Source organism: Populus nigra, chromosome 8 (genome assembly GCF_951802175.1).
Source record: "Populus nigra chromosome 8, ddPopNigr1.1, whole genome shotgun sequence".
Taxonomy (NCBI): Eukaryota; Viridiplantae; Streptophyta; class Magnoliopsida; order Malpighiales; family Salicaceae; genus Populus; species Populus nigra.
Window position 1 is genome coordinate 2,126,912 of NC_084859.1, and position 21,484 is coordinate 2,148,395.

The following is a 21,484-nucleotide window of genomic DNA, read 5'->3' on the forward strand; positions in this document are numbered from 1 at the left end:
ATATAAGTTATGGGATTAATTGAGTTCATCATTTTTATTTGAAATAATATTATTTAAGTTTTTTTAATTTTAAATTAATTAAATTTAAATTATGTTTAGCTGGTTAAACAAATTTAATCGGATTAATATCAAAACTAAAAGAATTTAATATCTGATCAGAATCAAGTTTTGCTTTGTAAGATTTTTATATTAACAAATAATTTCTATAGTATTGCAAACTAGTAAAAAAATTAACTAATAAATTATTAACATAGATTTTTTTTTTTAATCTTTCATAAATTGAATTCAATTTTCGAAAACTTTCTACACATCTAAATATGGATATTCAAAACGACATCAAAATAGGAACTTTCATAGGCTTCCACACACTCCCATATGCCTTAAGCGCAGGTGGACATTTTTTTTCTTTTCTTTTCTTTTTTTTTCAAGACAAATGCTGCAACCTGCGTGTGCATACCACACGCCTCCTTACAGGGCATCTTCACTGCCGGACTGGTGGGATTCATATAGACTTCATATGTGCTAATTTGCGGCTCCATCCCCGTTTCTAGTGTTCTTGAACCCGTCAGAGAGCTTGCACTGCATACTATCTATAACAACAGATATCAAGCACAAACAATAAAGCATAAGAAAATTACAAGACACAGAAAAACCAATTCATCATAATTCACAGAAACTCATTCAAGTCCAATTTACACGCCATTCCCACATTTAGTGCTTGTGACAGATGCACATGAGGTAATCATTTCATGCCATTTGATGCTTTCTAAAGTTACCATGTATGTCCATAATACGAGTTTGAAACAGAAACTGATGCAAACAACCATATTAATCATCCATGAGCACAAAATTAAGAACTGCAAGAGTAAAATGAACTGACTTCTTGCTGCAAAATGTGAACAGGCAAACGGTGGATTTGGAAGTCAAGAGGGCAAGAAAAACCTTGTAATTCAAATAGGTGCACATGCTAGGTGACAAACCTTTTAAGTACAAAAAAATAATTAGAGTTGCTTTCCCAGGTATTTTTTATTGAAATCAAAATTTCATATGATCCTCGCTGCAGCCAGCCCACCAGCAAACAGTTTTTTAATCTCTTGTTAAACACCCTCAAACTAAAACATCATACCCTTCGTTAATCCCTTGAGTTAGCCCTTTTTTAACAACCTCATAAGAAACACTCTTTTAAAGTAGTGGGACAGTACAAGTGATGTCAGAAATGAAAGAGGCAGGTTAATCTTTGAGATATCATCACGTACCTATCTAATACTTGATTTTCCAAAGTAAAGAGGAGTGGGAGCTATCAACTGCATATTTTAGATGAGACGATGTACTCCCGCCTATTCTATGTTTTGATAACTTCAAACTCAATCGAGAGAGCAACTCCTTATACCGCGATTGTTTTCTCTTCAGCACTTGGATATAGGCATTCAACCCAAGCCATTCAACTTCTCCGACCTCCAATTGAAGAATTGGGTGGAAACAAGATCCAAGGTGCATAGAACGCATCCTTCTCTTTATGAGAACATACATATACCTAGTTGTAAATGAACAAAGAGAGAGAACAAGAGGTAATAGACATGAAAAGAATTCAAAAAAAATGCTAAACTATTCTAGATCCTACATTCAGAAACTGAGAGAGAGAATAAACAAAAGAGCCATTTTATTAGATCCAAACCTCAAGGACCTTTCAATCATGTTTGCGTAGAATGTTGCACTCAGATGGCAGTGGAACGACATGCTAGAGACATAACAATGGAACTTCATTGCACATAACAAAAATGCTTGGTAGATGTTTAATCTGACAACAGGTGCTGAGTTTATATTAGAATCAAAGAATATGGGATGGCACTTGGGTCTCAAGAAGTTCCACAGCTTCCTCTCTAGATGTTGACAAGGTTTACCTTGCCAGCAGACAGTAAGAGTAGAGTTTAAATGGTTGTTCAGATACCTGTTTAATAGATTAAACAAGTTATTGCTTGAACACATTAAACACAAATATTGAATGCTATAGAATGTATAGTAACAAATCTGAGTGATGAATGCTATATGAAACATGCTGATGCAGAACCAAAAGGAAAGGTTCCATGAACAAGAGGAACCAACACCTTAGGGGAATCCAGATCAAAACACAAGAGGATATCCATCTCTATTTGGTAACTCTAGTGCAAAATTTCATAAAAAAAAACAGTTTTAACTCATAAGACAGTCTCATGTGCTCTATATGGGTGCCAAACCTTAAGAGTCACAAATAAATAAATGAGTCTAAATATCCTATCAAATTCATTAACATCATGTTCTGCTAGATAATTCAGTTCACACCAAAAGAAGATGCGTTTTTTGAACTGGAAAAATCTCTTTTTGGTAATATAATAATAGAAATCTACCTCCAACAATGAGAACATCCTTCGATAGTCAAATAATGTATAAATCTTCAACAGATTCTCCATCACAGTAAGATTATTTGGATCAATTTACAAGTCCAGAAATAAATCTCAAAGACTCAAAGTCTTTGGGCCTACAGCCTATAGCTACGAACTACATGGCATCCATTAAAATTACTAGCCAAACAACACAACAGAAAAGTCTAAGTAAGCAATAAGATAAGACCTATCCAGCAAAAATTCTAAGAACTAACCTCGTATAATCTGCCTGGACTTCTAAAGTGCACGAGTTTAAAAGCAAGCCACTCCATCGAAGAAAGGAGATACCATCCCCACCAACACAGAGCTTGTTTGACTGAAGCCCTGATACTTGTTCAGTATCCAAATTAAGACAAAACTTTTCCTCATTCATGAAGCAGTTATAATCCCTAAATCCACTCCTTAACTGAGAGAAAAGGCCAGCAGCCTGCTTTTTAGATGTTGATATAAAAAGAAAATCATCAATGAACCTAAGAAGCATGTAATGAGGAGATGAGACGACTTTATCCCTACTGCTACTTCCTATAGCAGAGGCATCCTGATAGCTATGTCTTCTTGATAGATCTTCAAGAAAAGGAAAGATCACATTCCTTTCAAGGTGCCCATAGTATAATGAGCAAAGTAGGGAAGATAAAATGCTTCCTTGAGGTATACCTTTTCTTTGCAAGTAAAACTTATCATCAAACTGAAGAACATTGCGCTTCACATGCTCAGTGAGATTGGACAGGAGTTGTTCCCTTTTCAGATACCTACTGCGCCCCTGCAACATAACAAAAGACAAAATTTTCAAGCAACGGTTAGCTTTTGACAAGATTACATTACATACCTGCATCAGTGAGATCTATATACCTCTGCAATCAAGCCAACTGTATATGTTTGAAAGAGTGATTGGTTTATTACTCTGTTGATATAAATGAGATCCCACTGCCAAGGCTATTTGCAAAATGGGCTCAAGAAAGTGAATCAATGAGAAAAGTGCATTGGTGGTTAATGGAATTACTGCTCTCAAGGGCTCAAATTAAGTAATGTAAGTGTTATCTTTTATCTAAAGAATCCTCGCTACACATATGTCGAGGCTGAAATTTTCAGTAGCTATGATCACAGATAAAGATGTAGATATGCCACTAACTACATATTATAGTGGGTGAGACTCAAACTCTCAATCTCATCGTTGAAAGTTCCATGAGGAGCTCACTTACTGCTACAACTATCCATTATTGACATTATTTTAAAAATGAGAATAAAAGGCTCAATCTATCCTTGTATAATGGGACAATTCTTCAATATGCCCTTATATTTCTAATTGTGTCTATTTAAACCCTGAGTTTTCTCCAAAATATCATTCCATCCATTTTTTCAATCTAAATTAACAGAAAAGTCATGTGACTTGTACATGGATGGAAGGACATTGAAAAACAATACTTTATTCAAGTATTAAGCAGGCACGATTAGAGATATAATGACAGATAAGAGAATTATCCTATTATGTAAGGATATATTGAACTATTTACCCTAAAAATAATAATAAAATAAACTGAAATTAGAATAAAATGTTAGGTTAAAATATTAATTGACATTAGAGTAAGAAACCAGGTCGTGATATGGGATGATTTTATTTCAATTTTTTATTATTATTATTTTTTGTCAACAAGTAATATTTTACCTCATTCACAGCAGCTGTAGACTCATTTTCGTGTTGTTGGTCCAAAAGATAACTTTCAGACGTACTGTTTTGCAACAAAAAACAATTATGGAGAAAGAGGAAAATAAGATGAATTCAACAAGGTTGTTGCATCTAAGGAGAAAAACATTGAATCTGAAGCTGGAGATGTTGAAAAAGATGCTAAATCTATGGAATTTTTGGCTGGTGTATAAGAAATTCATGAGGACTCAAGAATTTGTGGTGGATGATGAATTAAATTTTGAAGCTGCAAATCAACCAAACAATGTGTGTTTTGAACAGGCCGTTGATTTTAAAGGCAAAAGGTTTCATCCATCCTCTTATTTCTTAAAGAAGTGAAGTCAAGCATGTTCCTAGATATTCAAAATACAAAAAGATTCTTACTTCAACACTATGAAACTCAAGGAAGAGTTTTTCTAATGAGAGGATAATGATGCAGTCAATGATAGGTAAGTTTAGAAATTATAGTTATTTTTTTGTAAACTCAGTGCATTTAGGATTTTGTTTGCCGAGGAATATTATTAATGCATGTTTTCTTTTTCCTGCTTAGTTTAGCACAGCTAGCGTGTTTGATGCTTCTAAAAAGAGCACGTACTTTATGTAATCATAGGACTTTGAATTATGAAATTTGAGTATTTTAGTGTAGTTTTGAGGGTTTTGGCCTTGTGTGTTCTTTCTTCTGCTCTCTTCTCTTATCTTTTCTTTCTTTTATTATATTTCTTTCTTCCTACAGAAACATCGGTTACCATTCACTCCTATGGTAAATAACCTCCCAAAACATATCCTCAATCCGTTGCAATTCCACATACATCAAATCTTAACCAAAATCCCAATCTAAAATCCCAAGCCCACCACAAATTCAACTTGCTCAGTGTTTAACAAGATTCAGTTGAGTTTGCTATCGATACCTATAACTTCTGTTACATTTTCCATGCGTGTTGTCCTTTGCAAGATTCAAATGGTCTTCTAAACCTCAATCCAAATCTATTTGCAGCTGGTTAGATGGATCTGATTCCTCCATTTACTTCTTCACAAGGTTTTATAGATGATCCTAAATGATTAAGTTGATGAAAAATAAAAAAGTAATTAAACATGTTTGATTTAATTAAAGAACATTGGAAAAACAGAAGAGGGATTCAAATATAGTACCTGATTAACAAGGACAGTATGCAATGAACCAAAGCGGAGAGAAGAACTGAATCTTGTAAGACCAGTGGTGATGTTTTGATCTCTTGACATAAGGCGCTCATGCGCCCACAAAGATTTTTTAGTGCTGACAACTTGACAAAATCGCTTTAGAAGATATTGATCCTCATATATGACATCTTCCATGACACAAAGCAGCTTGTCCTGATCTATGGAATCAAATGCTTTGGATACATCAGAAACAACAATGAACACATCAGGCATGATATTCGATCTTTTATTCAAACAAATTTTAAACTGGCATAACTTTCGGTAGATATCATTATAGTCAAACACTGATGACCCTAGCTTGTCTGGTTCTTTCAACTGTATACCTTTCAGAACAGCATGTGTTTCACGTAGAACGCAATTTACAGACTTAAAATGTTCACATTTGACCACCTTGGTAACAAATTGTTTTTTTCTCTGCATTCGAAATGACTGGAGTTCAGAAGTGGATTTTTTAGGCATTGTTGATGATGCTTTAAGATTTGCTATCATCCTTATTCCATTTTTCTTTGGAAGAAGCCTGAGCTTTGAGAAACCAAACAACCTACAACCTGTGATACTTTCAGCACTAGCTTCATCCAAGCACTGATAGTTCTGGTCTTGCAAGCAAGAAATGGCTCTATTTCTTAATTTCTCCCAAATTGACTTCCTGTAATAATAGATTTCATGTTTCCCATGCTCACTTTCAGTTACATAGAAGTTGGCTTGTACCAATGGCACAACCAGAGATGAAAAGAACCAATATATCCATTTCTGTACAAGTAGGTGTTTCAAATCATTTGCAGCGCCATTCCATTTATATAAATCCTTATGCAAGCCTGCAGTATGACCTGGCATATTATTCAGCATATGAGTATCCAAGAAGCATGAACAGTGTTTGTCTGACAGAAACGGAAACCCAGAAGTCTTCAACTTATGCATACATTGCTTCAGTGAGAATTTTTCGAACTTTCTGAGCCAAATAAATTTTGCTAAATTTCTCCTTAGGATTCTTCGGTTGACATGATTTCCTAGCAACTCAGGAGGGACTACATTTCTACAAACAGCCCATATAAATGACACAACCTGACTTTTCGAGCAATAAGATTTTAGTGTCACTATCTGAGGATCAGTTGTTTCCAGAGTTTTATCACAGCGTTCAATAACAACAGCATGTGATTTCCCAGAGAATTCTCTCTCCAAATTACACCCCTAAAAGAGAATTTTCCACAAAAGGAATAAATTTTCTGGCAAGCAAAAGGAAATTAAACTAGTCACAAACTTCTCAGACTTCACGGAGGTCCCAGGATGAAAACTTACCTCAAACACCGAGTTTGAATTTTCTATGGCGTTTTGATTCAATGATGAAACAAAGCAGTGCCTATGTATTAACCTTGCATACTTGCAGCATTGAGTTTGTCTTACAAGAACCTTAACCAATTTAACAAGGGAATGGTACCTAGGAAAGGAAAATAACAATAAATTAGTACATTGTAACATAGAGGTAATTTGGCATCCATTCTGCATGTAACATATTCCTATAATTTCCTAAGTACCCATAGTTTTGCATAACCTACATATTTGTGCTTTAAAGGACCAAATAGCTTCCACGAAATACTATCTATTTTTTAGCAGAAGAGAGGAATTTGTGGCAGCATGCTGTGTTTTCAGATTTTTTTTTTTGTTTGGCTAGACAGAAATTTCAGAACTGTTATTCTTTCTTGGAAAAGTTCCCTTTCTAATCATTAGTTTAATAGAAGGATCACTTATCTTCCTCAGGGTATCCTCTATTTGAAGCTTTCTGAAGTTTACTTTAGCTGGTATTAAATGAGATTGGAAAGCACATTCATATCTGAAGCACTTTCTTGGCTTCCTTATAATTGACTTTCACAGAAAAGAAAGATAAAAACTATCAGTGTTGAATTAATATAATCTTATGAAAATTCTGACTCTGAGGAACCCTTGTCTATGGATTGGCTTGAGGCGGATCCCATGCCTCTCTAGTAACGAGGCTTTTGAAACTTGATGAGACGGAAAGTTTCTGCGACAAAAGTTTTGACAGCATGCCAGATCACATTTCACTATATAATATCCCATTAGAGGCTCTATTAGCATTCAGTATCAATATCATGCATTTCCATCACTCATCTATTCAGTATTGCACCATCCATAGCAGCCATATCAACTCTATTAAGCTATTCAGTAATTCCTGCCTTTACAGAATTCCTACCTCCATCCCCTTGACCAACCCCCAACCCCCCTCCCCAATTAAAAAAGAAAAGAAACGAAATGTAATGAAACAAAAAGAAATATAGTGAACCAGTCTTCCAGAGAATCACAAAATGGCTTGCGAACCCTCCTTCCCTACCACACCCTTTTTGAGCCTAACAATTTGAAGGAACTTATCTGCATGTTTGCTCCAATTATGCCTAAAACAATCTAAGTCAACTATCTAATTGTTCAATCTTGGATCAGCTGGAAAATATCACACACATTGAAGTTATGTGTAGGCATAGCTTACAGAATGTTCTACACTTCAATTAACTGTTTTGAATAGATTATGGCAAATAGACTCTAGCAATGAAAAAAGAACAGAAAAGCCACCCAACCCCATTGTTACAAGCCTAACAAAGTCAAGTAATGTCTGTTGGGTTAGTTTATTTGTCCATAGTAGCTCAGAGGTGAATAATTGCAGAGTTGTAAACATAAGAGGTGGTGCAAATGTTATAACGAAATTACTAAGCATGATTGAGAAAACAAAATAGTTAAATGAATTCTTTACATCAAGAAAATATCACATATAAAGCTTGACTCACAGGCATGTGGATCCCAAGAGACAAAAGTCTTTGCTGTAGGAAAGTGGCATTGACGGAGCACTTACATTTTCATCAGATAGGCCAAAAATACTCTGAATAAGAGACTTTGAACCAATCAAATTAGGCTTCAAGCACATCAGTACATCTAAATATCATTAAGGTCATACAATAACCAAGAAAACAGGAGCAGAAACAACAAGTTAACTTGTACCATGCTCGAGGAGGGAATAATCAACTTTGAAACAAAAGCACATTACTGTCCCACATAACAGCATCATTAGGGTAAATTAATAGCAAAGAACTATATAGTATATATAAGCAATTTGTTTATGGATTGAAGAATTTTAAATGATAACTATTATAATTCTGAACAAAAGGAGACCATGAGCAAAGAACACATGTTTTGAAACATACGAAAGGATACGGTTTTTTGGAAGCATTGATGAAGGATGTTTTGAATTATAAAATATTGGCCGCCTATCAATCTGTATACCTTTCATGTTAGGAGCTTGTAACACAAGATGACAACAGCATTGTGGCAGCATCTGCAGCTACATAGAAAAGAAAGAAACATATCAAAGAGAAAATATAATTAACTTGAGGAAGCCATCTGTAAGAACCACGGAAAAATAGTTATAACCAAACATGATCTTCAAAAGAAATTACCTTTCCAGGGCTTGAACTGTTCCTGAATTCAAGCGGAAGCCTCTCAGGTGAGCTACCTTCATTCATAATGTAACAAGTCTTACCATCAGTTTCTTTAGCATCCAAAGACCTCTGCTTTTTGCAGCGGCGTCGCTGCCACCCAAATGGCTTCCTGGATCTCAATGTACACTGATACAAGCCTGGAAGTTTTTCATTCGAATGCCCTTCACGGTTAACAGCAGCAACTCCAGTTTTTTCAGATAAACCCTTGTCCTGATCAAAATCAATAACAGGATATGTCGTCCTATCATAACTTAAGGAAGCATCAGCAGTAAGTTGGTGTCTTTTAAGCATTAAGCTAGCAGCATCAGCAGCCTTATCATCCCAATCCCTCTTCCTCTTAAGCCCTGAGTACAAAACCAACAATCAATAATCACTGCAAAAACTAAAATTCCCCTAAAACAAATTGCACAGGTTATGAGGATAGGATCAGGACGTGTGCTGTCAAGTTACCAACAAGATTGGGGGAATGCCCCTTCCTCCGAGACGACTGAAAGACAAAATCAGTGATAGGAGGACCTGCCACCTGCTGGTGTTGCTGACGAGGCAATGGCAAAAACATTGACGAATACTTCAAAAGGTAATTCATAAATTCATCCCCAACCCTTTCCAACAAAAGGGTCCACGCTGAACTCGTCAAAACCTCCGCAATGGTGCTTGAACGAAGACACTGTAAAACCAAATAAGGGCTTATGAATTTTTTTTTAAAAAAAAAGAGAGGAAGAAAGACTAGTCCAAGTACTTGCCTTGTCATAACCGCTGCATAAAACATTATTCGACAAAGGTTGTTCTGTGATGATGAACTCAATGATGCGGCTCACGATAAGAGGTTGAGGCCATCTGTTTTCGAGATTGAAGTGAGCCACAGGAGGTGCATTGTCGCTGAGGACGATGTAGCAGTCTTTAAGGAGTTTCCGGTAATTGGCGGGATCATCAGCCTTAAAGAGCACAAATGATGATGGAGGATTAGCGATTAGGGATGTCACTGTGTTGCTTAGGGTTCGAGCTCGATATCTGAATACTCTCCATAAAACTTCTGGGACTCTTCCTTTCGTCTTCTTTTTGGACATTTTTGTTTTTCTTCACAGTGCAGTGTGTTTGAGAATTTTCTTAGAGGAAAGGGACGATGGAGGATGATTACTTCAACTTGAATTTATGTTTTACAATATTTTTTTCTTAAAATTATATATATTTTTTATTTTTAAAATTTTATTTTTAATATTAATATATAAAAATATATAAAAACACTAAAAATAAATTTTAATTTTTTTTTAAATATTTTTGAAACCTAAAAACAAAAACGCTTTTAGATTTATCTATTCATATTCCTAGCTTATATTTTATCTATATTTTGGTAGTAAGGAATACTTTTTAAAAATAGTTTTTTATTTAAAAATATTTAAAAATAATTTTTTATATTTTTATTTTTAACACTATATATTAAAATAAAAAATATTAAATTAATATTTTTTACAAAATAAATACACTCAAATACAGTTAAAACTTAAGGGCTCGTTTGGGAACGCGGCTGCGGCTGCGTTCTCAAAAAATTTGAATTTTTTTTTGTTAAAATTTAATATGGTCTGTATGTTTTGGATCGTTTTGATGTGCTGATGTCAAAAATAATTTTTAAAAAATAAAAAAACATCATTGGCATGTATTTTGACATGAAAAGTTATTTGAAAAGCACTCGCAACCACACTTCAAAAACGCTCTAAAACTCACTCTCAGGCAATAACTTTTATGTTTTATACATGACTAGTTCATACCAAGGTTGTCAATTCCATTCCGTTTCGCCCGAAATGGCCGAAACGTTCCATACCAATTCAAAAAACGGAACAAATTTCATCTCATTTTAAATCTCGGTCCGTTCCGGATTTTTCGACTAAATTCCACCCGGAATGTTCCTGTTTCATTTCACATGTTCCGTTCCGCTCTTGAAAAGTCATTGAATCAAATTGAACCTTGTTCAATTTAATTAATTAAACTACCCAATTATAAAAAGTTCTTTTTCATTACAATTTTCAATAACAATGATATTAATAATAATATTGAAAATTATTATTACTATTTTCATTAACAATGATATTAATTTTTTAAAATTAGATTTATCACTAATATATATGGTTTATATTCATGTTGTTTTTTTTTTTCATGTTTATACTTTGTAGGAATTTGAGCAAAATAAAGGATGCTTTAGATTCCATTAGCCTTAATAACATTAACCTAACTTTATATTTAAAATATTTGTGTTAAAACATTTTACTTTCATAATATTTTGATATTTTGTTTAAGTTGAATTACTTTAAGTTAAAGATCTATTTAATCTTGACTATTTAGAAATATTTTAAATTTTAAAATTATATTTGTTTGACATTGTGTTTGTATTGCATAATTTATAATTAATTTATCTTGAATTTGAATTATGTTTGTTGAATATATATATATATATATATATATATATATATATATATATATATATGAACAGTACAACTCCGAAACGGCACGCCAAAACACTCCGAAACTGAAACATTCCATTCCAATTGAAAAAACAAAACACCTACCGAAACGAAATTGACAACCTTGGTTCATATTTCTTAGTGACTGCCTGCACTCCTTTGTGGGCACAAGCATATCAACGTAAAAAAAAATGAGTATTGTTAAGGGGTTGGAAAAAAAAAATTAAACGTGAATTAACAATTTATTATTTATATTTAATAAAATTAATATATATATATATATACTAAAAAAAATCATGAAAGCTAAGAGGCCGAAACAAATGAAAAAACATTTATGCTATTTAATTTCTTAAAATTTAATTATACATTAATAGTATCTAGAGTAAAAATTATAAATTCTTTACCTTAATGATTTATTTATAACCCCTTAATTTTGTTGTCTTGATTGAGTAGAGAGATTGAAGAGTTATTTTCTTTTAATAGTATTAACGAAAGGTAAATATTATTATTAATAAAAGACAAATAACATTTTCATAATGTTAATAAGATAAAAATATAGTAGACTCTTAGAAAATTTTTAGTCATTCAAGCCTGACACACTACCAAACCCATATTTAATGGGTATAACAATGAGCTAAACTAATGTCCAATTAAGCTTGACATACATCTAAGCTCAAGGGTTGATAGGTTATGAGAGTCGCCAGATCCTTGCTCAAATGAGCTTGACGTGCATCTAAGCCTAAGAGCGATGAATCTAGTAGTTCACTAGACCCAGATATCCCATTAGACATGGCTTTTAAGTATAATATGTTTGACAATTTATTAGATTTATTTTTAATTAGACTCGGTGCATAATCAATTTCAAAGATACAAAGTTTGATAACTTGCTAAATTTATATCTACTTGTACTCGACACGATACCTAACACATAGATAATAAATCTAGAAATTTGCTAAATTTATATTTACTTAAATTTAACATATAATTAAACTAAAAATTATATTCACTTTACTCGGCTCGTAACCGCATAAAAAAAACCTTTAGGTTAAAAACAAGTCAAGTACATATCATATCATCCTAATATTTTTTAAGTATAGGAATATTGGATATGGAGATAATCCTAAACCACTTATCTTTGGGTGATCCCAATGATTTAGACTCAATTAATTTTTTAAAATATTCTTCATTTACCATAGAATGTTTAGAGTTTTGGCAAAAGTGTTTGGTGGGTTTTCGAGTTTGGAATGGAGGCTACCAGAAAATCACCACCCTGACTCCCCTTTCTACCTGGTAAATCTTCCTTCTGAAGATATCGCTCGAAAGATTGTCAATCGAAGCATTCTTGTCAAAGGAATGTATGAACTTTGGTGACAAGGAAGTAGCTATGAGCAACCGGAAGAAGCTATAAAGAGTTATCCAGACGATAGAAAATTACCTTACTTGACTTGTTAAACTACTTTCAAAGTCACTGTTGACAGCTCTGGAAAGGAAATCAAATTCCAGGAACAAAATGACCGTATCAAGGGTCTTGCTTACCTCCTTTCAAGGTTTCTTTCTTATCTTGCTTACGTTTTTTCTAATCTAATCTTGCCAACATTGATTATTAGAAAGATTTAGTACTGTTCGTAAAGATTATGGTTTTTTTTTTTTTTTTAATGAGATAGGGAACGGGAATTGCATTGAACCCTTTAGTCACTTGTCATGCTTCTAGGTTTATTGTCATTTGCCAGGGTAGAGTAAATTTGAAAAACCCAGATTACAACTTCTGCCTTATGGAAACCGATGACCATGGAGCTCACAATGGGCTTCCGCCGGTCGTCCAAAGAAGAATCTTTTTTGGTCGACAAGTTGGTGGTGCTGACAGGAAGCTCTTACCAACTTATCCGTTAAAAAGCCGCAAGTATCTCGGCCCAGCAACTATGGATGCAGAGAGTGGCTTTCTTGATGGCCAACCAAGCACATGTCACCCCAGGGAAAGTCGTCTATGATCCTTTTGTTGGCTCTGGCAGCATTCTCATTGCTGCAGCTCACTTTGGGGCAATCACACCATGGTTTGCGTTTTATTGCCCTTTTCTTTCATGTTAATTTACTTTCCATCTGCTACTTACCTTACGAAATCGAAACAATCTATTTGCTGCTTCTAGTAACATCAACTGATGTAAATCTTTCAGGGAGCTGACATTGATTTAGGGCAGTACCTGATGGTCGTGGTCCTGACTGTAATGTTTGGAGCAATTTCAGGCAGGTGATTGAAAGCACTTTATGCATTGCTATACTGTTCTTGTATATAAAATTATACATCTTAGAGTGAAAATATCTTTTTCCCTTGTAATTTTGTTTGGTTTAGTTATCTGAGGAAATAACTTCATGCTTGCATAAACTAGGTTTGAAATTTTCTCTCTTTCCCCCTTTTTGGTGTAGAGACATGTCCACTGTTCAAAATAGAGACAGCTGTCTATTAAAAATCGTACACCACCATGGTTGTCTTAAATTTGTTTATGTGAATCATGCATACCTTTCTGCATTAAGATCATGCTTATAAACCATGGGTTTGTTTTGATTGTTGGCTAATGAAGCACCTTGCAGAGTGATTTAAATGTGAAGGAAACCTGGTTGTTGAGGGCTTTGACAGTTGAAGTGAGTGCTATTTGCTTCTATTTGAATAATCTTATGTTAGAAAACAGTATCTAGTCGTCGTTTCTTGAATATTTGTTTCTGTGTTTGTTTAAAGAGTTTTAAAAATCATTGGAAGTATCCATCTCCTAGTTTCAAAACAGCAAGGAGTGCGATGCACGAAGTGACTGGATAACTGATCTGAAACAGAAGAAACTTTTAGAAAAAAGGAACCATGCTGGTCGTAAACGTCTTACTTGCCTCGTAGCGTTTCATTTGAGTTCAGAATTAAACTGAAACTGATGTGCTGAAAAGAAAATGAGAATGAATCTCATCCGAGAAGATCATTAAAGAACAATGTTTTCAATTGGGTAGATGGGAATGGCCTAGCTGCCAAAGCCTTGTATTTGTTAAAAGGAACCCCTTGTGGGTAAACTTTGGAAATCTTGCACCACCCTACAGGGAGGGGCATGTATCAACGAGTGCTAGATACCTAGGAAGAAATTGTAAACCAAGTCATGTGTGTGGCCACACTTCCAGCCACAACCCTTTTCTGCCAGACTAAGTCAGTGGAGACTCAAGTCCTTGTGAAACTTGATGAAAATAATAGTTGAGGGGCTTTAGAGGTAAAAACTAGTTCTTGGGCAAGGAAGAGCTTGCTAGGATGACTAATCCCTGTTCTGATATTCTTCTCTCGACATGCTTTTTATGTTCAATGCTGTTGATGTGTTTTTCAACTTTGAGACGAACAACTTCAGGTTCTTTATTTGTAAATGATTCAACCTTTGCTTATCATTTCTTCTCTTTTTCCTTGGGAGTGAGTAGTTTTAATCTTTTGAACTTTTTTCAAAATTGCAGGAAACTTTGCCTATTACTTTTCTATTTCAAGATGAAAACATGAATGATTGTTATAATTGTTCTAGTTCTGTGCATGGTGGTTTCTAAAGTAGTTTGCTTCATGGAAATAATAGGATGCTGTTTTTGGTACCAGCTAACTTATTGTTTTGACATACTTGTTTTCTGATTGTTAAATTGATTCAATTAAATTCTCTTTGATAGATTTTTGATGCCATAGTTCATGACCCACCTTATGGGGTTCGTGCTGGGGGGAGCAATTCTGGTGGCTGAAAATTGCTCAAGGGAATTGTGCCCATACACTGTTCCTGATGACAAGAAAACTGACCACATACCTTCAAATGCTCCATACAGCTTAGCTGAGTGTGTCGATGACCACTCGACCTTGCAGCTAGAATGCTAGTAATGGGTGGCAGGCTTGTATGCTTTTACCCTGTATTGAGAGAAGATGATGTGGAAAATCACTTTCCAGAGCACCCATGTTTGAAATTGATAGTGTCTTCTGAACAGATTCCAAGTTCACGTTTCAGCCGGGTATTACAAACCATAGTGAAGACAGTTTCATACACTGACAAAATCGCCGAGGCAGTCAAGATCAAGCACCAGGAGTTCAAGGAGAATTATGTGAAGTGGTAAGAAGATGGTAATCTTAATTCTTCTGTTTTCAGTCCAGCTCATCCCCAGTTATGTGAAACAACTGATTCTAAATTATATAAAGAACTGAAACCAAAATACAGAGGAAAATATGTATGACTTTGCTGCAACTCCATGCTGTTTATCTAGGACATTACGCCCCCAAAAAAGTGAGCCAGGACATTGTGCTTTGATGACTGCATTTTGCTTGCTCATGATTTTCATTTTGGTGGAGAAAGAATAGATCGATGGGAGGATAGAATATTTATGAAACCAGGAATAACGAGCTTGCTATATTTGCCCTTTTCTGACAAACACGAATCAATGTTATGTCTGCGTTTCATTGGTCACCTTTTCTCAGTGAAACGATCGTGAAGATCTAACAAAGACGAGAGGAGGGAGGCATCATACAAGAGACCTAGTGATGCATAATACTCCATGCTTGCGCAACACTCTGTTAAGCCTTCAGCCTTGCACGTTGCCCTTGTGCAGTATTTCAATGTTTTTTTTTTCTTTTAATTTGTACGAGTATCAGGAAAAGGAGTCCCTGTAACTTGCAATCTTCTTCGTTTTCTATAATGATTTCGAGTTGGGTTTGACCTTATATGGTGAGATCATGAGGTAGGTGAGGATATCTGCCCATTTCTGGATAGAAGGGAAAATGGAAGCCATTTTCTTCATGCAACGGCTCAGAGATGACTAGTTTACAGCACGTGATACTCTCCTGTTATAGTTTGTGGCTTACTAGGAAGTGCTGGAGTGGAGCCAATGTCTTCATCCTTGCGGTACGGTAAAGAGATATTAGATACGATAAAGAGATATTGTAGAAAAATTATCAATTCTCCTGGATGGATTATGATTTACTATAAATATATATTATATAATCTTAAATTGATATATTGTGAAATAAAAAGCTCATTGCTCCTATGTAAATTAAAATCATGCTAGAGTTATATCAATGATATTTAATTAATTTTAATTTGACTGGTTTAAAAATAATTTAAATAATTGTTAAAAAAAATTTAAGAATAAAATTAAGATTCGGTGTAGGATAAATTGTCAAAATAAAAAAAAAACAATTTACCTGGTATTATATTTCATCATTTCTTCAGTAACATAATAATAATAATAATAATAAATTATCGTAATTAGTGATAGACTAATAAACATATAAAAAACATTAATCCCATTGAACATCAATATAATTATCCTAATTAGTGATAGACTAATATAACTCTTTACAAAATAATAATAATAATAATAAAGCATAGAAGGAAAAGCCCGCCCACCCACCCCCTCTCCCCACCCCCACAACCAGCAGCGCGGTGCTCAATGGGCTCCACTGCTCTTTCTCAAGTAATGTCCTTTCGCCATCATATCCCAAAAAGTGAGGATTTATCCGATGAAGAAGATCAATATATATATATATATAAAGAGAGAAAAAAACATAGATTTGTTTTGTTTAGGGAAATTTTTTTTTTGCTTAAATTTATTTTTTTAATAAAAAAATACATTTGAATCCTTTTTTTTTCATACATTGATATTAGATTTATTCTTAGTTAGATCTTAAGCATGTTATCCATATACAAATTAATATAATTATTAAAAAGATATTGTTTTAATCTTTTCTAAGATTAGAATCTTAGATGATGATATAGTAAACAAACTTATTTATCAATTAGGTTAGTGTCCTTTTTGGTATGATTTCTATAATTGTTTTTAATTTTGTTTTTATAAATTTGATAAAAAAAAAAATTACTAATATATTTGGTAAGAAATAACTATTTCAATCAATCACTTGTTAAGAAATTAAGTCAAAAAGTTGCTCTAATCTAAGGTTAAATCTTACAATTCTTATTTATAAATTCTAGCTTATACTATCTTCTTTTTTCAAATAAGTTTTTTCAATCTATTTTTATTAAATATACTTCTAACTTAAATACTCATTAATTTTGAATTATAACTGTCGGTAATTTATGGTGATAGCTACCAACAGATGTAAATCCCTCAATATTTCTGTCGGTATATACCAACGAACTATTTCTGTCGGTATATACCTACAGAATTACCGAGGGAATATTTAGAATTTTTTAAAAAAACTGCTCCACCCCCAACTGCAAACACCTACCCTCCTAAACTATCTCTGTCTTCTCAACACAAATCATTATTCTTTAACTTTTATAATCACAGCATCCGTGTTCTAATTTATTGTGGATTTTGTCATTTTTTATAAGTAAATCTATCTTTTTTTAATTTTAACATTAAAATGTCAATTTTATTAGCATTTAATGTTTTTTTAGTATATGTATTTTGTTAGTATATGTACATATTTTATTGTTTTTCCTCGAACAAACTTGTAGTGTGAATATATAATTTTGTACTTATTATGGTTTCTTTTAAATTTTGTAAAATTATATTTTTTTGTAAATTATCGAAACTTATGTCGAATTACCGAATTAGATGTGTTGTGATGAAATAAATAATAGCTTGTTTAACGGGTCCGTTTTAATTTTTATCAATGCTATTACGGAGTTGTAATTTAAATTTGTAGGGACGTTGATAATTGATAATGAATATTTAAGAGAAGTTTTAATTAGTTTGTTAGATAATCTCGAGTTAAATCAATATTTTTGCAAATTTTTTTACTTAACATAGTTAATTAATATATGTTGTCATTATTATTTTATAGAGATTCGATAGAAATCATGGATGATCGTTGATATATGTATCGAGATTCATCACAAGGATTGCGAAGGATAAATTATTGTAATAAGGTTCAAGGTTTTATTACTTTTGCAACATCTATTTTGAGAAATTTTAGTGGAGGCGGTATTAGGTGTCCATGCAGGAAGTGTAAAAATAAAAAGTATTTGCATCCAGATATTGTAACGATGCATCTTCTACACAAGGGATTCATGAAGGATTACTTATGTTGGTATGCATACATAGAACTATTTGTTCGTAATGAGAGCATAGTAAAAAGAACGGTTAGGTCAACTTCTAGTGTTAGCAACGTGTATAAAATTGTAAATGACAACAATAATCCTTACATGAATCACTGAATTCCCGACGGACCATGAATTCCAAAGAGCGGATAATTAATGCATCTATGACCGTGTGTACTTATTTCACAATACCGACGGACTGTGAAAATTCTAGAGGGCTATTTAAAAATTTTAGTGCGAAATTTAAAATTTTAAAGTGAATTCACTGACTGAATCATTGATGAAATAATTAAAAATAATATTATTTAATAGTCCATCGGAAAATTACAGTACAATTCCCACCGAGAGTCCTTTCAGTTCATTTTTTTCTCTCCTTCCTTTCATCTGTTTTTTTCCCTCTTTCTTTTCAAAACATCTGGTTTTTTTCTTCTAATCTGTCTCTTTAGTTGTATCTTCATCTTCAATAAATTAAAAGGTATGTATTGTGGTTCAATATATTTAATGATTATCTTTTTTTCATCTTTTTTTTTGTTTTATTAACAATATATTTTTTTTGTTTTTTTCCTATTGTATGTAGATAAAGTCTAGAAATAAACGCACTATTAAGGTAAGCATTTTTCATTTCTAAAATCTATAGTTTTTTTTTAATTTGTTGTCTATTTTATTATTTGTATTGCCATAATAATTGAATATTTTGTTGAATTTTAATTGTTATTGTTGAATTTGCCTTGTAAATGTTAATTGAATATATAGGATTAAATGTTAATTGTTTTTATCTCAATTTTACTATATTATTGCATAATAGAGTGTTTGATTGTTTCCATGAATTTTAATTGTTATTGATGAATTTATATAGATGTTAGTTGAATATATAGAATTAAATTTTATTTTTTTTCTTTATTTTATTGTTAAATTTGTATAGATATTAGGTTATATACAAGCTTTTTATTTCTTTATTTTACGGTTAGAAACATTTTATTATCATTTTTAAAAATGAGATGAAATTGAAAAATAGGAAATTTCAGGTATAAATAAAATAAAATCAACTGGTTTGTGACATATATATTGTCAATATTTGAAGGTTTGAAAAATTTAGGTAGTCTCCAGTATATGGGAAGTGCTGTCAATTTTTTTTAAAATAATCAAATTTGATTATGTAATTATTCGTTCAATTTGTGTAGATATGTAGAATGAAATCAAGAGCACATCGTGAGCATATGGTTGCAACTAGTTCTTCTAACAACGATGATGACTTGTCTTTAGGTGCCAATTAAGAAAAGGCACATGCATCGACTTGCGATGCTGCCTTTTTCAGCGCGGCTTCACAACGCATAGGTGATATGCCTTCATAACGGGGTCAATTCACCCATAAGTATGAGGCACATTGGAAAGACGACCTTTCAATGTAAGTTTGTTTTGGTTTTGGTTTTAGTTTTTTTTTTTTTTTACTTATAACATAATTTATGAACAATTAATTAATATTTCATTAATTTTATTTATTTTCAGGTTCACAAACATTGAGGTCGCCCGAGTAATAACACCAGCATTTAAATCATCTATGGAGATTCCATTATTTCATTGAGTCAGGTTTCCATACACCATGATTGGAGACCTTATATCAATGCATGGTTTCAAAGATTTGAGGTTGATGTTAACTTCTAATTTTATTTATTTTTAATAAATTATTTATACACAAAACAGATTCGAGTGGGATAGCACGCATGACAATGTTGCGAGGAGGGTGTGAGAGAATCACGCAGCAACTAGGTAACATAAAAAATAATATGATATTTTTTTAAAAAAATTATATTTTAAAATCTAATTTGTCATTAACTCATATAAAATTTGTTGATGGAAGTAGGTTGTGTGATTTTTGGTATGAAACGCAAAAAAAAGCCAAAAAATACGCCAAAGATAGCAGTCTACAAAGCTGGAATGACGTGACGGTTTGAAGGGACTTCAAGCTGCCATACATCTAGGAGGATATATGGCCGCAATATATCCAGCATGTGATGTCTGAGTAGTTCACACGACGCTCACAGTCCGGTGCCGACAACCAGAATTGGCAAATTCATGGTTCGGTGACCACGTACACCGGCGGCTCCATTCCGTCCACTGCACATGCAAAACGGATGGTAAGATTAATTTTAATGCAACCTATTGTTAATTAATTTGTTGTTATTTATAAATATATTTAACTTGAAACATTTTTTTTCTTACAGGCTACGTTTCTTGGACTTGAGCCGAGCCCAATGGAGCTATTTATGGAAACACATGTGCAGAGTGAAGACCGCCAAAGAGGGGTGCAACAGTTTATCGACAACTGCGCTCAACACTTTGTGGTATGTTTGTTCAACCATTTTATTTCGTAAGCTATTATTTTCTTGAATTGAATATGATGATTTCTTTTTTAATTTTCAGGAGTATAATAGCCGGTTGAGGGAGAGATACGGGGACAGTCCTTCGACCTACCAGGATTTCGATCCAGATTTGTGGATAGAAGCAGGATTGTCTGGTGTACCCGATAAAAATCGAGTATATGAACTCTCTAACATTACGGCCGATAACTTGCGGGCGGCCCGTAGTGTCTCTACCATTGGGAGCTCCCAATTAGTATTGAGCACCCAATCTGAGGAGATCGTGGTCTTGAAACAACACGCAACTGATCTCACCCAACAATATAAGCAACTCTCGGCGGATTATGAACAGCTCTGCTAGATCGTCATGGACATAAGATCACATATGGGTGGCACGTGTGCGCCCTCTTTTTGGTCGTATGGTCCCAGGAACAACCAATCTCCTCTTCCTCCTCCTTTAGCTCCGCCATTGTTCTAGTTCAATTTTTTTGGAAACACTCTAAAATTGTAATGAATATTTGGATGAATATTATTTAATTTAATTTTTAATACTTTATACAATTTTATTTGCTTAATTGGATTTTTTACTATTATTCTATACAATTTTATATTATTTATTCTACACAATTTCATTTTTTTTAAAAATAGAACCAATGGATTTGCAGACGAAATTATGTCGTTGTTGTTTTACAGAGAGTTGCAAAATATTTACCGCACATGTCACAATCACCGACATCTCTACAGATGGAATGGGTCCGTTGGTATTTTACAGAGAGTTGTAAAATATTTACTGCACATGCCACAATCACCGACATCATTATTCCATC

At 33.4% G+C, this 21,484-nt stretch overlaps 1 protein-coding gene and 1 pseudogene across 5 annotated transcripts; one reads left to right on the top strand and one right to left on the bottom strand.

Moving 5' to 3' along the window:
* Nucleotides 1-222: 222 nt before the first annotated feature.
* Nucleotides 223-9,936, bottom strand: LOC133700686 (telomerase reverse transcriptase). 5 transcript variants are annotated; one of them, XM_062124302.1, is made up of 12 exons: nt 9,542-9,936; nt 9,249-9,465; nt 8,757-9,142; nt 8,515-8,641; nt 8,091-8,235; nt 6,595-6,733; nt 5,251-6,486; nt 3,075-3,180; nt 2,636-2,984; nt 1,676-1,948; nt 1,257-1,534; nt 223-590 (listed from the first exon to the last, which is right to left on the bottom strand). In XM_062124302.1, exons 1-11 carry the CDS (start codon nt 9,863-9,865, stop codon nt 1,261-1,263), a joined length of 3,576 nt encoding a protein of 1,191 aa, XP_061980286.1. In that variant the 5' UTR covers nt 9,866-9,936; the 3' UTR covers nt 223-590; nt 1,257-1,260. The 5 variants fall into 5 exon arrangements, with proteins under 5 accessions (XP_061980286.1, XP_061980285.1, XP_061980282.1 ...); XM_062124301.1 differs by having other exon boundaries at nt 2,636-3,180; nt 8,515-8,635; XM_062124298.1 differs by having other exon boundaries at nt 2,636-3,180.
* A 2,404-nt stretch (nt 9,937-12,340) lies between these two features.
* Nucleotides 12,341-16,250, top strand: LOC133700935 (uncharacterized; annotated as a pseudogene).
* Nucleotides 16,251-21,484: the final 5,234 nt, after the last annotated feature.